The sequence below is a fragment of the Gouania willdenowi genome, chromosome 17 (assembly GCF_900634775.1).
Source record: "Gouania willdenowi chromosome 17, fGouWil2.1, whole genome shotgun sequence".
Lineage (NCBI taxonomy): Eukaryota > Metazoa > Chordata > Actinopteri > Blenniiformes > Gobiesocidae > Gouania > Gouania willdenowi.
Genome location: NC_041060.1, coordinates 35,746,889 through 35,763,118, shown reverse-complemented (window position 1 = coordinate 35,763,118; position 16,230 = coordinate 35,746,889). Strand labels below are relative to the sequence as shown.

Genomic DNA, 16,230 nt, shown 5'->3' with positions numbered 1-16,230 from the left:
GCATCCACATTTAACAGCATATTTTTACTCTTTTGTAAATAAGAGTTCATTCCATCTGATTTGGCAGAGAAACGAGAGCCTTCTGAGGCATTTAACACATTCACTTTAGCCATAGAAGCGGCCAATTCCATGTCCAAGTCCATTTCCTCCATTTTCCTTCTCATCTGTTCTTGCTGTTCTTCCATTTTGCGTCGCAGTTGTTCCTGTTGCTCCTGCATAGCATGTTTCTCTTTGAGTATTTTCTGACGGACCATAAGAGCAGCAGTTTCGGCCTCTGCCTTTCATCAGGCTGAAGTGGTACTGGACACAACAGATTTGCTTATAACACTGCTGTGTTCTCTTGTTTTTCTTTTAGATGTATTTGAAACACTGTCACTTGGTCCAATATCCACTGGTGCACTTTTCAAATCCATCACTGTTTTCAAAATACATGATGTTGTGTTGTTATTGAAAGCTGGCTCCTCAGTTAGGACACCAGCCTGACCAACAGCGCCCTCTGCTGAGCTCTGCTGTGAATCAACATCCTTTGGCAGCTCCAACAGCCATTTATTTGCCTCCTCCACAAAAGCAGATTTATGTTCTTCAACGTTGTCAAACCAAGCATTTTGTTTTTCTTGTTCTTCAGCAGGAATCATTGGAATCATTTGATCATGAAGCTGGCTGGCCTCATTGAACAAACTGGACACATTTTCAAGGCATGATTGAACCTTTTCAGCATTTTCAACATTTTCCATGAGTCCTGTTATTTCTCTTATTGTGCATTTGATCCTTTTTACTTTGGCTTTTCTTTCATCTTGAAGCTTTTCCAATTTTTGCTCAAAAGCTTTAATTGTAAGCTTTGGTTGTCTTTTTTCATTCAAATTTGGTCTGGCATCATGTTTACACTCCATATTTAATTCACAAAATATCCAGAAATCACACAAAATCTGCAGTTTACGCACAAATCACAGCACCTTGTTTATTTTGCTTTATTTATTTTATTTTTATTTTCTTCTCTTTCTCTTTATTGGTTCTCTTTACTATTGAATGTACAATGCATTCTTTCTTATTCCCAAATCCACAGGGACAATACACTCCATGTCACGGTCCGGTGTGGGTGTGGACCCAAATGCAGAGAGAGAAGGAGGCAGGATGGATGCATAGCGTTCTTGGAACCAGGCCATCTTTATTTACCAAAACAAAACTTAAATTCAAAAGACAGGAGGTACCGGTAGCAAGAACCAGACACAAGGAGGGAAGACAGCAGACAATGATCCCGCAGTCATGCTGTGTCCAAGCACTCAGCTAAATAGTGAGGGAAGCTTGATTGGGAATGGTCCACACCTGGGTGGAAACATGAGGGAGCTAATCAGTCACCAACCAAGCACACAGACATCACTGGGGGGTGGAGCCACAAGCAGGAACACCTGAAACACAGACAAGAGTCAAACACATGACCAGACTCAAACCGAATAAACAAAGACACAGAATAACTTAAAAAGGACCTCAAGGGTTAAATAACAGAACCTGACACTCCACCGTATTCTTTCTTTGCATTGACAAACAATCCCAAATGTTTTTCAAAACATACATTGATTTTTAGCCGAGACGACTGTGAGACACAACATGCGTAACGCAGCAGCAGCAGTAACGAGTTTCACAAGACCTCTGTGTTGCGTTCACGTCTATCGTTACAACTTTGACAGCGATCCCAAACATCCAAAGTAGCCTGACATTGAATCTGTGTTTCAACACAGCGTTTCTGTTGACAAATGTTGTGGCATATGCACTAAAAGCCAGTTTTTCCACGCCACGGTAGGCTAAGCAAGGAGGGAGTTAACAGTGATGACGCGCACGCCAAACAATTGCACAGAGTTGAGAGGTTTATTGTTCCAGATCACGTTGGAGACATCGACACTTACTTTAGTAGCATGCATTGGTTGTCTTACAGATTCCTCATGACAGTGCAGATTGTAGATGGATCACAGGATGATGCGGTTAACAGAAAGTTGCTCTCCCAAGCTCACCCCACCAGCATGTTGCAAACCAAAACTAAACACACCTCCAGGTGAGCACACGTACTAATATAAACTACTCCCACAATGCCACACCCAATCACCGTGGTGCAGAAGTACTCTGAGTGCGAGCACGATACCCATTCACACGCATGAACCTCATTTATAAACGGGTGAGGAACAACCAAACCCCGTACGGCTCCTACAGGGCACATGAATTCACATTATTTGTTCCCTCATAACAACAGAACTGCTACATGCGTACACATCCAGCAACATTCACCAAGATATTCTTTGAAAATACTTTGCTTCCCTTGGCTCAAATCATCACAGGACTCGACAACATCACTTTCCAGCTTACAGGAAACACTTCCAGTGCTCAAAACTGTAGAGAAAGTGATAGAAAGTTCTGTTTCTCTCTAAAGGAGAATACTGTGTGCAGGGCTGCGGTGCATTCGTGGTGCATGGGAAAAAACAATACTTTACATGACAGTCAAACATCACTTTCACTATATTATAAAATAATAGTTCCAACAGTAAAATAACTCTGGGTTACATTCTGGTTACTGGTTTCATTATGCTTGTTCACCCTCTTCAATAACCATGTTACCGGTCAAACAACCTCCACTGTGCAGTGAATGGCCCACCAGCATTAGTGTTTGTTTGTTAGCAGCTACTATAAATCACCACCATTTTGACAGCAGCACTTCCAGGTTTGTAGGAAACCAGAGGGACTAAACCAAGTCATGTGAATAGGGGTGTTTGATGGGCTGGTGTTGGGACGAACCACTTGTACAGGGGTGTTTGTGTAATTTGTATTTGTTGTGGATTTTTTAAACATTGGAGGTGAATGAATTAACATTAATTTATTATGGATGCTTGGATAATTCATGTTTTGTTCTTTTGTATGTTGTTTATGAGAATTAATTTTGTTATTGAGTTAATTGATTTTAGATTTGGTTTGGTTTGCCTGTGGGAGGAGTTACAGATGTAGACTGCCTATAAATAGAGGCCCAGCCTCAGTTGGAGAGAGGAACCCTGAGTGAGCAGAACTGATAAAGCTGAACACAGAACGTAAAGTAGTAATGTTCAGGATCTGTATAATGTAGCCTGGCATCCTACTGACCTTTTCTTTTGTGTTTGCTCAGTTTTTGGTTTACTGTTTTGGGGATTCATGAATATGTTACACCAGCCAAAAAAGAAAAATGAATAGAAAAAGTTTAACCTGAATTCTGCTCTCAAGTCTGTCTGTCCCCTCCGCTGTCGGTCATCCTACTGCATTTGGTGTCAGAAGTGGGATCAAGGAGGTGGACTGAAGGACAGACAATAATCGAAAAACAAAATGGAGACCGTAGTGTTTTAACAAGGAGGAGACGATGCAGCGTTGACTTTTCACTTCTTTACTACAGAATTGACCCAACATGGAACCTGCGCATGCGCGCTACAACTTCACAGGGCGTTACCCTGAGGTGTCAATCATGACATCATTCTTCGTATTTTGGGTTACAGTTTAACTGTGTGGCTAATACATCACATCTCCTTCCCTTTTAGCTTATACACACCACAATTAACTCTGAACATAAGTTAAATAAGCATTCAAAACCCCTTCAAGACCACATGAACAAATCACCACACCAAATCTAGAATTCCAACAGACTCAAACAATATCTGGATTTTCACAGGAGACATTCAACACTGTTAACTCCTTATTTTCTTAATCGATTAGGTGGTCTAACTTTACGCTGCGAGCGCCTCGACATGACAGGTTCAGTCCCGATGGTTTTTTGTGACCGCATTGGTGAGTCCAAGGTGACATTTTCACCACTGCAGGATTTTTCCTCAACCGGCTCAGATCCGGGTTGTGTGATGTCAGGCGAAGCAATGGCTCGATGCTGCAACTCATCACAGTGTCGCCGATGCACTGTGTCTGAGTAAGTCTCCCTGTCTCACCACCATTCCAGGTATCCATTTGTGATTCCTTCCCACAGTGCTTTGCAAATACACACTGTCCTCCGTGTCAAAGATGCGGGCCCGTTTGATGCTGGATGTCCAGGGGCACTAGTGGTGTGCTGAATTCCATTCTTCTTTTCAAACTCCTGGAACTCCTCCGATGTGAATGTGGTCGCATTATCTGTCACGATTTGCTCTGGCAGGCCATATGAAGCAAACAATCTCCTCAGTCTCATGACCGTGGCCTGCGATGTGATTTGTAACATGCGAAACACTTTGAATCATTTGGAATGAGCATTGACCACTATCATGAGCATGTTATTTAGGAAAGGTCCAACAAAGTCAATATGTAATCTCTTCCAGGGCTCCCATGGATGCAGAGAAACGTGACGTGGCATTTTTTAATCCAGCTGACAAATCTCACATTCTCTGCAAATATTCTCCACTTCAGAGTCAAGATTAGGCCACCATACACATTTCCGTGCTAAGGCTTTAGTTTTCACTATGTCTTGGTGCCCGGAGTGGATCTCCATCAACACAGATTTCCTCCATTTTGACGGCACTGGTGCCCCATAGGACACAGCCCTGCTCAGTAGACAGCTCATTTCGCTAATGGAAAAACCCCTTCAAGTGTTCATCAACCTTTGTGGGCCAGCCTTCCATAATATATCTCTTCACACGTGCCAACTCACTGTCAGTCTGTGTAGCCATTGCGATCTGTGTGGCATTTAGGGGTGCCTCATGCATGTGACCCTCTAACAGTGCGTGCACTAGTGCTGTTGATCTAGCTGTACCTTCATCACTGGTTTCTGGCAGGGGACAACGGGAGAGTCCGTCAGCATTGCCGTGTTCCTCTGACTCGCGATACTCAATATCTTTTAATTAATACAGATTATAGACATGGTTAAAAGGCAAAAACAAAATTAATAAAATGTTTGTGTTTCATTATAATGAAACTGGAAGTTTCTGTTTTCAAAGTAAGAGCTCGTATGAGGACTGTGCTGTAAGAGCTCAAAAATATGTACTGTGGTTTAGTCCAGTCTAATAATAATAATAATAATAATAATAATAATAATAATAATAATAATAATAATAATAATAATACGGCTTTATTTATACTGTATTTTTTTTTTTTTTTTTTTTAAATTGGAAATAAAGGCTTTTTTTGGGAGAAAATTTTGACTTGTGAACGTAATATGTGGTGCACCCCAAATCTGTGTCACCATATTTGGTGTTATTAAGAAGAAAAAAATTATATTTGCATTCTGTTTTGTGAAAATGTATTCTGTGAATCAAGAGCTTTGTTTTAAATGAATTAGACCAATTTGTATATAAGTTCTGGAGAATAAAGGAGTGGAATGGTAAGTGGAACCTTTAGCGCTGTAGTCGTTTAGTTCCGGTTGTATATAGTGGATGCACTTCCTGGTCTACTTCAGACTAAACCTGGAGAAGGATCTGTGTGGTCGTGTGATTCTTCCTCTGAGACTCTACCTTTATTTTACAGGTCAGTATTTGGTTAAAGTCACCATTAGTGAAAGCCTTAATCTTTGTGTTACTTATAGAAAAGCTGGATGTAATGTAGTCATGATTTGTGTCGGTTTTGGACCGTTTTGTAGAGGTTTAATAAGCGGCAACAGTAAAACAGAGTTTGCGCTGAACGTGTTTATTTTAGATAAAATCTCTATATAAAGTGGATGTACTTATGTATATTGCTCCAGTTAATCCATAAGACTTCATGATTAAGATGTGGAGATTAATCGATACGAATCTAAAATCTAGATACATATGTGCGCGTTGCGGGTGTATCCATTATTCAGAGTGCATCGGTACAATTTACGGGTGAAATCGAGATTCATCGGTCACTGCGTGCATGCATCGGTAAAATCCATGGTTGCATTAATTTTTTCATCCATTCATTTTCTGACCCGTTTGTTCCTGTTTTCATGGCCGTTTTTTCTGCTGTATTTCATTGTGTCCTGTTTTCCGAGGTACATTGAATGCACCACTGTTTTGAACTGACTGAAAAACCGGGAAACGCGTTGGTACAACAAAGTTCTAACACGGAGGTCAGTGAGAGGAGCCGCAGCTAAAAACACAGATTTAGAACACACCTAAATACTTTAAATCAGGCGTAGAAAGATGCTAAACTTTACCAGACGCAGGAGGTTTGTAAAGAATGTGGTGCTGCGAAACCTACACAAACTGAGGGCTCATTTGTACCGATACAGCGCCGCTGCTGCCCCACCCTGAGGCGGGAGAAAAGTATCTGTAATAACTGGTTCTCTGGCCCCTCCCTCTACTTGTGATAAAGTGTATTTTATTTTATTCTTTGTTTGTCTTGTAGACATTAAATATGACTCAGTGAGGGTAACTGTTAAATAATAGTTTTCATCTTTCTTTGCACAAGCGGTTCTAAAGACCCAATAGTGAAATATTATTATTATTATTCATATTATTAATGTTAATGCTACTGTATTAGCCTAATAGCTGCTGAACAGTTCATGTGATCAATAAATAGGCCTGTCTCTGTGTTGTTTTTGTAGTTTTATTGAAGGAAATCAATGTTGAGGTGTCCCTAAAGCAAAAAAAGTCACTAATAGCCTGTTTCCAGCAACACGGAGCAGCCACTCAGTTAATAAAGTGGATCGGCGAACGCATCAGCGCACATCGGCCGATACACGCAAAAATCGTCAGGCTGATGAATTGGTCGATCACTAGTGCACACACGTGCACTTCTGTGTCCTGAAAGTAAACGGAGTGCATCGCTCCGCTGTAGGTCTCTCTTTAACATGCTCATACTCATTAGGGATCAACCGATATGGGTTTTTTAGGGCCGATACCAGGGCCCTATAAAATCCGTTTTATTTTTTTTCCAAATTCCGTTTTTTCAACTTTATTTTTTTAAATTTCGTTTTTTTTTAGAAATATTTATCTTTTTTTTTAAAGAAAATATTAGTTTTTAACTCCTGTGAAGAAACAAAATAAATAGTAATAAATTTAAAAAAAAAAACCTCATAATTAAACAAAAATGTATGTCAAAAATAAAGTAGACACAATTGAAAGGTAGATATAAGTTGTAGTGTCATGTATTATTCTGACTTCTCCTTTTTAATTATTTATATGTCATATAAAGATGTATGAGAACATCATTAATGTCACCTGATTTCCTCTCAGGGATTCCTTAAGAATCCACATGTCGAGCTCACTGATGGGAGGGGCTATTGTAGACAGTGCTAGACGTGGATATTTAAGTGGCTATTGTGTTTTTGAGTCAGAAAAGTGTGTGTGACGCTGCAGAAGCAGATGAACTGTGTGTGTGCGCCGCGGCAGCCACACTTCTGCCGTCTGTCACGCCGCCTCCATCTGCTCCAGTTGCGGTGAGTTCTGGCAGGAAAACCCGCTGCTTCGTGGGCCCCTGGGTTGTCTCGGCGTATCAGTCCTAGGCTGCGTAGGTTTCCCCGCACATATGCCACTACCGTGCCTCGGTAACTTGTGATCATATATTATCTTACAGCTAAAACGTTCTGAGTTAATGTTAAAACAGGGATAAATTAACATAGTTGGCCTTGTTGTCACGAGCCAGTGCAGCCGCAGCATCAGAGACACAGCTCAATAATTCTCCTTATGCACAATTTTTCATTAAGTTATGTTTGATATGCTTGATTTGAATCTTTGTATTGTTTAGATAGTTGGTTTAGTGTTTTGTTAATATAAAAAAGTTATTTATTCATTTAGTGTTTTATTTAGAACTATTTTGTATTCATTGTGTGCCATATTGTTAAAAATGTTCAAAAATAAACAGATGGATGTTCATTATTTATTTTTTGTTATTTTGTGTTTTTCCATTGATTTTAAAAAAGTACGGTATCGATAAAGTACCGGATCAATTAGAGGAGTAGTACAGTAATACACCCATCCCTAATGTTGAAGAGGTAAAGCCACAGATTTGTTTACTTCATTGTTGTAATCTGTGCTTTCAAATTTACGTTTCATTTTTATTTAAAGTTTAAATAAATCTGAAATAGTTTATTATGAAACATTGATTTATTGCTTGTGTTTATTGAAGAATACATGGCAAGAGGCCCTTGAAAAACATAATCGCGTATTAAATCGCAATATTGAGGAAAAACATCACAATTAGATTATTTTCCAAAATCGTTCAGCCCTACCGGTAACAGTGACATATTCTTACCGATGGGAATGTTTTTGATGATAGATCTCCCGCTAATCACGTACGTAACGTGCGTACAGCTCTGAGCACAGATATATAGAAGGTAGATGAGCCACTCATCATGAAAAAACAATGTTCGGCTTCGTCCACAGCTTGAAGAAGACGGTGATGACGCAAATGACAATTCTGTTATCGATTTTTATTGACAATGTTGACTAATCATTTCACCCTTAGTAGTACGGTACACACTTACAGTTTTAAAGCCTCTTCTTGTTGTGGTTTCAACAATACTGTATATTCAGGTCTTTTAGAGCAGAGCGCAGATGTGCAGGTCTTCTAAGTGTCGGCCGCTGTGTTTGTTTTGATGCTGCTTTTCGCAGGGGATGTGATGTTTTTTCTCCATGCGGTCAGCGAATTTTACGGCAGTTTGTGTACCGTATTTTTCGGACTCTAAGGCGCACTTAAACACCTTTAATTTTCTCAAAAATCGACAGTGTGCCTTATAATCAGGTGCGCCTTTTGTATGAAATTAATGTCACTGACCCCCCAACACTGCTCCCTTCATTGTAAAGCGACTTTGAGTACCCAGAAAAGTGCTATATAAAATTCATGTATAATAATAATAATAATTTATATAACTGTTGAGAGTTATTGGTAATGAGTTGAATAAAGTTTGACTTATCTGACTGTTTTGTTTTGCTTAATGCGCCTTATGTATGAAAATAGACCCGGTCAGACCCATTGTTAGTGTGCCTTATAGTCCGAAAAATACGGTACTATTTAAAAGGTTGAAACCCTGCTATTTAAAAAATAATTCAAAATGTAGTTTTTGAGTGTATTCCAATTTATTTTGCACTGTTTGTTTTGTATACATTGAGTTGGAAATTAATACTTAATGCACATTTTTGTTGTTTGAAATGAAATCTTTCTCCCATAATAATGCAAACTTCTTTCATTTCAATACAAAAGCAGTACTAAATAACACAGTTGTGTTAAAATAAAGTTAAATATGTGTTTTATATATTACATATACACACACAAATTACACTAGGTTTAGTTTGTTTCCTATACCAGTGGTAAAAATGTATCTAGTTAATCTCTTATTGATTTAGTCCACTAAAATTGTTTGATATTTTAGTCGACTGAAATAAGACTAAAATTAAAACAAATCAGATGGACTAAGACTAAAACTAAATTAAAATTTCTTGTCAAAATGAACACTGCTGATACCCCTTTTCACCAAGAGCACAGAGTTTTAGTTTGGAGCTATTGTTGGAGCTGGAGCTAAGTTAGAGCTACTCTTGTTTAGCTGAAGAACCCGTTTGGTTTTCCACCAGTTAGAGCCACGCCCCTGTGTCACCGTAAAACATCAGTACGTCATTGATTACGTAGCAGGTTACCCATGAGCACTTGCGCCATCAGAAGTGAAGAAGTTGTATGAGTACGCCCCTATTATTGATCGTGTTTGTATTTAATTTCCTCTGCCACAAAGTGTAAAGGACGATGTAGGTTTAAGCTCCGTCTGAGTGAAACTGTTTAAGATACAATCACCAAATTTGGTGTGTGGCTTCAGGGTATCAATACCTTGATGGAGTTCCAAAATTAGAAGCACACAATTATTCTTTGCGGAGTTATTGCTTTTTTTTCTTTTTACTCTGTTTGAGGTACTGTATCTTCAAAGGGGACAGCTTTTCATAGACACAGTTTAAGATAGTAAGTCATTTTATATTCTGATGTGATTATATTTTCTTATGTATACATCTAAGTTCTTAGATTTAGACAAAGGTTGAGTTAAAATGACAACCAGTCTGGTGGGGGATGTTGATGTGTTGCTATGAAATGACTGTGATGTATGTGGCTCTATAGAAATGATCCCAGTGAACTGGTGTCAGGTAGAAACCAGTGAAAGCTTTCTAATGGAACACGCCACAACAACTGTTAATGTTCTGCTGCTCTCTGTCCCTCAGTGTGTGGACATGTCTGCTGCCTGCAGTGGGACGTCTGAACATCACTTCCTGTGCTCCATCTGTCTGGAGGTCTTCACTGATCCAGTCACCACACCATGTGGACACAACTTCTGCGAATCATGCATCAGCACACACTGGGACACCAATGTGGGCCACACGTGTCCCATGTGCAATCAAAGGTTCAGCATCAAACCTCAGCTGAAGGTCAACACTTTGATGCGTGATGTGGTTTCTCAGTTCAGACGTGAAGCAGCAGCTCCAGGAGAAGTTCCCTGTGACGTCTGCACTGGAACCAAAGTGAAGGCCCTGAAGTCCTGTCTGGACTGTGTGCTCTCCTACTGTGAGACTCACCTGGACCTTCATCTGACAGCATCAGGCCTGAGAAGACATCAGCTGGTGGAGCCTGTGGAGAACCTGGAAACCAGGATGTGTCCAAAGCACAGCAAACCTCTGGAGATGTTCTGTAAGTGTGACCAGACATGTGTCTGCTTGATTTGTTCAGTTATGGAGCACAAGAGTCACCAGTTAGTCCCTCTGAGAGAAGAGTGTGAAGAAAAGAAGGTGGAGCTGGAGAAGATAGAGGCTGACCTTCAGCAGATGATCCAGAAGAGACGAGAGAAGCTGGAGAAGATCAGAGAGTCAGCGAGGATCAGAAAGATTGTTGCAGACAGAGAGAAAGCTGAAGGTGTGGAGGTGTTAACTGTTCTGAAGAAGATGATGGAGACGATGGAGGAGCAACAGGAAGCAGAAGAGAGAGAGGCTGAAGATTTGATCAAAGAACTGGAGAAGGAAATCTCTGAGCTGATGAAGAGAAGCTCTGAGGTGGAGCAGCTCTCCTGCTCTGAAGACCACCTCCACCTCCTCCAACACTTCTGCTCCCTGAAAGCTCCTCCAGCCACCAAGGACTGGACAAAGGTCATAGTCCATCCATCATCATATGAGGGCACTGTGCTGAGAGCTCTGGGTCAGCTGGAGTACACACTCAATCAGAAGATGATGAAGATTAAGATGATGGACATGAAGAAGAAGAAGAAGAAGAAGAAAAAAAAGATGAAGTTGGAGATGATGAAGCAGTTTGCAGTAGATGTGACTCTTGATCCTCTGACAGCTCATCCTGACCTCGCCGTGTCTGATGATGGCAAACAAGTGTATGATGCTAGTGTGCTGAAGAATCTTCCAGATAATCCAGAGAGATTTTCTGTTTACATGTTTGTTTTAGCAAAACAAAGTTTCAGTTCAGGAAGATTTTACTTTGAGGTTCAGGTTAAAGGAAAAACTGACTGGGATTTTGGAGTCGCCTCGGAAACCATCGACAGGAAGGGACCCACCGTTCTGAGTCCTCAGAACGGTTACTGGTCTTTGTTCCTCACAAATGGAAATGTGTATGGAACATCTAATAGTCACGAGCAACTTGATCTGAAGTCTGTCCCTGAGAAGGTGGGTGTGTTTGTGGACTATGAGGAGGGTGTGGTCTCCTTTTATGATGTAGATGCTGCAGCTCTGATCTACTCCTTCACCAACTGCTGCTTTACTAATGAACTTTTCCCATTTTTTTGTCCCTGTTTTTACGGTGGTGGTAAAAATGCACCACCTCTGATCATCTGTCAATCAAAGTGAAAGATCAGTGTCATGATTGTTGGTTCTCTGAGTTCTCCCACTTTTGGGCTCCAGGATCCTTTAGAGGGAGAACATTTACTGAAGACTTCCTCGTGATCCATGTACGTGTTGGAGCGTCACAAACATTGGATTTTAACCAATGAGTTGAGGAACAGTTTGAAAATGAATCCAACAATCCTGCACATTCCTGATGAATGAATGATGTCATTTTTGGTGGTTTTAAAATGGGATTACTACTGATGCTGAGAACAGGATGGACCAATAAAAGCTTTTTGTCCTTCAAACTTTATTGTTGTATTCATTGGCTGCACATTCCTGATGAACTCTGAATGTGATTATGTGATATTTGATCACCTTGTTGATTTGGATAAACATACTGGGAGTAATGGGGAATTGAATCACTTCCTGTCTGGATGTTTCTGACACGTTCCATCTCTAGTAATCAACGTGGTTGTTGATGGTGTGATGAAGCATGCTGAATCTTGTCTGAGGTTTCGGTAGAGTCCTACCTCTACACTGATGTCATCAGTCCTACCTCTACACTGATGTCATCAGTCCTACCTCTACACTGATGTCATCAGTCCTACCTCTACACTGATGTCATCAGTCCTACCTCTACAGTGATGTCATCAGTCCTACCTCTACACTGATGTCATCAGTCCTACCTCTACAGTGATGTCATCAGTCCTACCTCTACAGTGATGTCATCAGTCCTACCTCTACAGTGATGTCATCAGTCCTACCTCTACAGTGATGATGTAGAGGTACTTCTGATTAAATATGATGCATACAAGGTTTTCCTCATTGTGACACATTTATTAAGTGACGTGACAGAAAATCAGGAGGAACTTATGCAATTAAGGTCAGTAATTTCAATCAGGGCCAGAAATGTAGCTCTTAAAATGTGCACATTAGAGTTTAAAAGTAGGTGACAGGACAATTGAAAAATGTCTAATAATAGAAATAGACATTTGATGTGTAAATATATTTATTTAATAGAAACGAAGAACAAAGGTTGAAATTAAACCGTTTTAGTAGTCTGGCTTGCGATAGGGTCTGTTCCCAGGTCCTTTTGTGGTGTTTGTGTGTGTGTATAAAACAGATGTAAATCATTTGACAATAAGGTTACATTGTGTAATCTTTTGGAATGTGTGTTTGTGGTAGAAAGAAATAACTACACAGATTAGAGTTAATGTACCCCTAACCCTTCATGACATCATCACTGCAGAGAGTGATGTCAAAATTTTGCAGAAGTTCCACAGTGATGATGTCATCAGCACCACCTGGGAGTATAAGCAATTTTCAATAGGGTGCCATTGAGTCATTTTGCCATTGACGTGTCCAATTCCCTCAAAATCTAACATTTTTGGCCAGTCCTAATATGTGTTCAAATTTTCATGAGTTTTTGAATGTGTTTCAGTCCTCAAAAATGAGATCACTTTTTTATAAGAATTATAATCTTAATCTCAATGCAACTAAATGTTTTATTGGCAGCAATACTATTCGATATGCTTCACATGTTAAAAAATCCAGGACGTCTAGACTGTTTATACTGCAAAGCAAAGTGAAAGTGTTTGATAATTTACTGCAACTATGTTTCGATGAAAAACTCTCGATTCAGTACGATTTGGTGAAGAAGGAAATTAACGATATTCTTAAGCGTCGTGCAGAATTTTTAATACATAAAACAAGACAATGTTATTATTTTAATGGGGCTAGACCAAGCCATTTACTTGCTCTTAAGCTTAAGGCTGATGAGCAATTCTCTGATATCTCCTCTGTTAAAGATACCAATGGACAAGTTTTGGTTGAACCAACAAAGGTTAACTCTGCTTTTTCTTATTTTTATTCCATATTATATAGTTCAGAGTTGGCACACACCGAACATGATTGCCAAAACTTTTTAGACGCTGCTCATTTACCCAAACTATCGGAAGACGATTTGATTAAACTTAATTGTCCCATTACGCGGATTGAACTTAAAGGGGACATGTCATGGTTTTAAATCCTTCCTTTTTACATATAAATCATACAGTTATGGTCTATATAAAGCAGAACTGCACTGCTTGGGTCTGAATTCCTCATTATTATAGCTCCACCCCTTTTCTACCCCTTTTCTGATGTGCTTCTAAGAGCAACTCGTTTTGGTGCTGTCTCTTTAAATGCAAATGAGACACTCCATAGCCCCGCCCCCCTTCAGGTTCAACTCCACCCTGCTCGGCAATTTTTGTAGTTTGATAGAAGAGATACGGCTATGTAGCGGAGCATAAACTTTTTATTCACATGTTATTTACAAAATGTCAACAACGTTAGACTTGTCCATCCAGCCTTACATGTTCCAGCCAGAGTCTGACCCAGTGGAGCGAGATAAAAATGAAGGTGATGAACCTGCAGAACCCTAACAAGTGAGCTAACACAAGCACCGAGCTAACGCTAGCGCCAAGCTAACGTCACGAAATGCATTTTAATACAGTCTTTTCAGAGACAAAAACATCAAAATGAAATGACTAATGAAAACTTTAGACTTAAATTAAATCACGTAGGCCATATCATCAAGGATCTAAAACGAGCACACAGCGCTAACATATGAAGACGGTGCAACTGCTAATGCTAACAAAACAATGACAGGGACGTCTTATCATCACACTTTTTAGCGTTATTTACAGCTTACCGAAGTGCTCTGTTCGTCGTCTCCAAAGATAGAAGGAATTGAACCCTCAACCAGACAAAGTCTTTCTGTAAATCCTTCTTTATACTGGTGGAGGTTGATGAAGCAGTCATCATTGAAGTGCTTCACACACACAAAAATGACCTTATCCACAGATGTGGTACATTTCTATAAAAAATAAAACTCAACCAGACACTTTGAAAAGGTTCTGATGCTGGGAGACGGTTGTAATGAAGCGTGTGGGTTACTACATCCAACAACCCAACATTTTGACTTATCCTCTCGTAACTTCTGCATCCTGGAGCTTGGACTACAAAATAAAAGCCAGAAATAAAAATGGCGGATTGCTCGAAGTGTTGGGCCTGGAGTTGATGTCCTAATTTGGCAGTTCTGCTGCAAATACTGTGATGTAATAGTTCAAAAAACGTAATAGAGAATAGAAAAATCAAAACAGATTGAAAAATATGATCAAAACAGAATATAAAGATATCAATGGAGCACCTGAAGAGACTAATTTGAACTTTTCTGTGCTTCTAAACACTATAAATATACAACAAAATGCATTTAAGGGCTAAAAAAGTGGATTTAGCATGATATGTCCCCTTTAAAGAAGCGGTTCAGGAAATGCGTAGAGGTAAAGCTCCTGGTGCTGACGAGATCCCACTTGAATTTTATGCTGCTTTTTGGGATCATCTTGGCTCTTTGTTGTTTGACATGATTCAGGCATCCCTAGAGACTGGATCTTTTTTGAGAGATGTTAATGTTGCAATAATTTCATTATTACTCAAAAAAGATAAAGACCCACAGGAATGCTCCAGTTATAGGCCCCTCTCTATGTTGAACGCTGATCTGAAAGTCTTTGCTAAATTTTTAGCCTCCAGCCTTTTATGACAAAATTAGTAAATTGCGACCAAACGGGTTTTATCAGGACAAGGTCTGCTGCTGACAATATGAGGAGGTTACTGCATATAATTGATGGCACCTCAACAACTTACCGGGAGGGGTTTTTTCACTCAATGCCATGAAGGCTTTTGATAGGCTGGAGTGGCAGTACCTGTGGTCTTTATTAAAATCTTTTGGCATAGGTACAAATTTTATAAAAATGGTCCAGGTCCTTTATAATAATCCATCAGCAATGGTTCTCACCGGCAAGAAATGTTCCTCACCCTTTGCTATTGCCAGAGGCTGTAGACAGGGATGTCCTCTTAGTCCTCTTTTGTTTGTGCTCTCTCTGGAGCCCCTGGCCCAACTTATTCATCTGTCTTATAAAGTCACTCCAATTGAAATGAACGGCACGAAACATTACATTTCATTATACGCAGACGATGTTCTTTTGTATGTTGGGGATGTTCAGTCAATCCCTAATTTGTTATCAATATTTAATAATTTCAGTGACATATCTGGTTACAAGATGAATTGGGATAAATCTGCTTTCTTACCACTGAATGAGACTATGAGGAACTCTACTCTCCCCGCTGGAATTCTGATTGTGAAACAGTTCAAGTATCTGGGAATTGAAATCTCCTCATTGCAATCTATCGTTAAAACTAATTATGACGGTGCTATCTCTAAAATTATGGCTGACCTTGAGAGGTGGTCTTCGCTACAAAATTCTCTTCGTTCTGGTGTTTCAATAGTTAAGATGAACTTGCTACCCCGCATAAATTTTCTCAGTTTTATGATTCCACTTCCACCTCCAGCACGCGATTGGGACAGGCTTCACAGTGACGTCACTAAATGTATCTGGAAGGGCAAATGGCCACGCCTTAAACTGTCCACAGTGCAACGTAACAGAGCTGCAGGCGGACTGTCACTTCCAAACTTTAAATTATATCACTGGACTTTTGTACTGAGTCCTGTGTT

General features: G+C 39.9%; 1 protein-coding gene across 1 annotated transcript; it reads left to right on the top strand.

Annotated features, from left to right (window-relative positions):
- The first annotated feature begins 5,388 nt into the window (after window positions 1–5,388).
- LOC114479455 (E3 ubiquitin-protein ligase TRIM39-like) lies at window positions 5,389–11,983 on the top strand. Its single transcript, XM_028473136.1, has 2 exons — window positions 5,389–5,448; window positions 10,083–11,983. The coding sequence occupies exon 2, from the start codon at window positions 10,092–10,094 to the stop codon at window positions 11,697–11,699; it is 1,608 nt and encodes a 535-aa protein (XP_028328937.1). The 5' UTR covers window positions 5,389–5,448; window positions 10,083–10,091; the 3' UTR covers window positions 11,700–11,983.
- The last annotated feature ends 4,247 nt before the right edge of the window (window positions 11,984–16,230 follow it).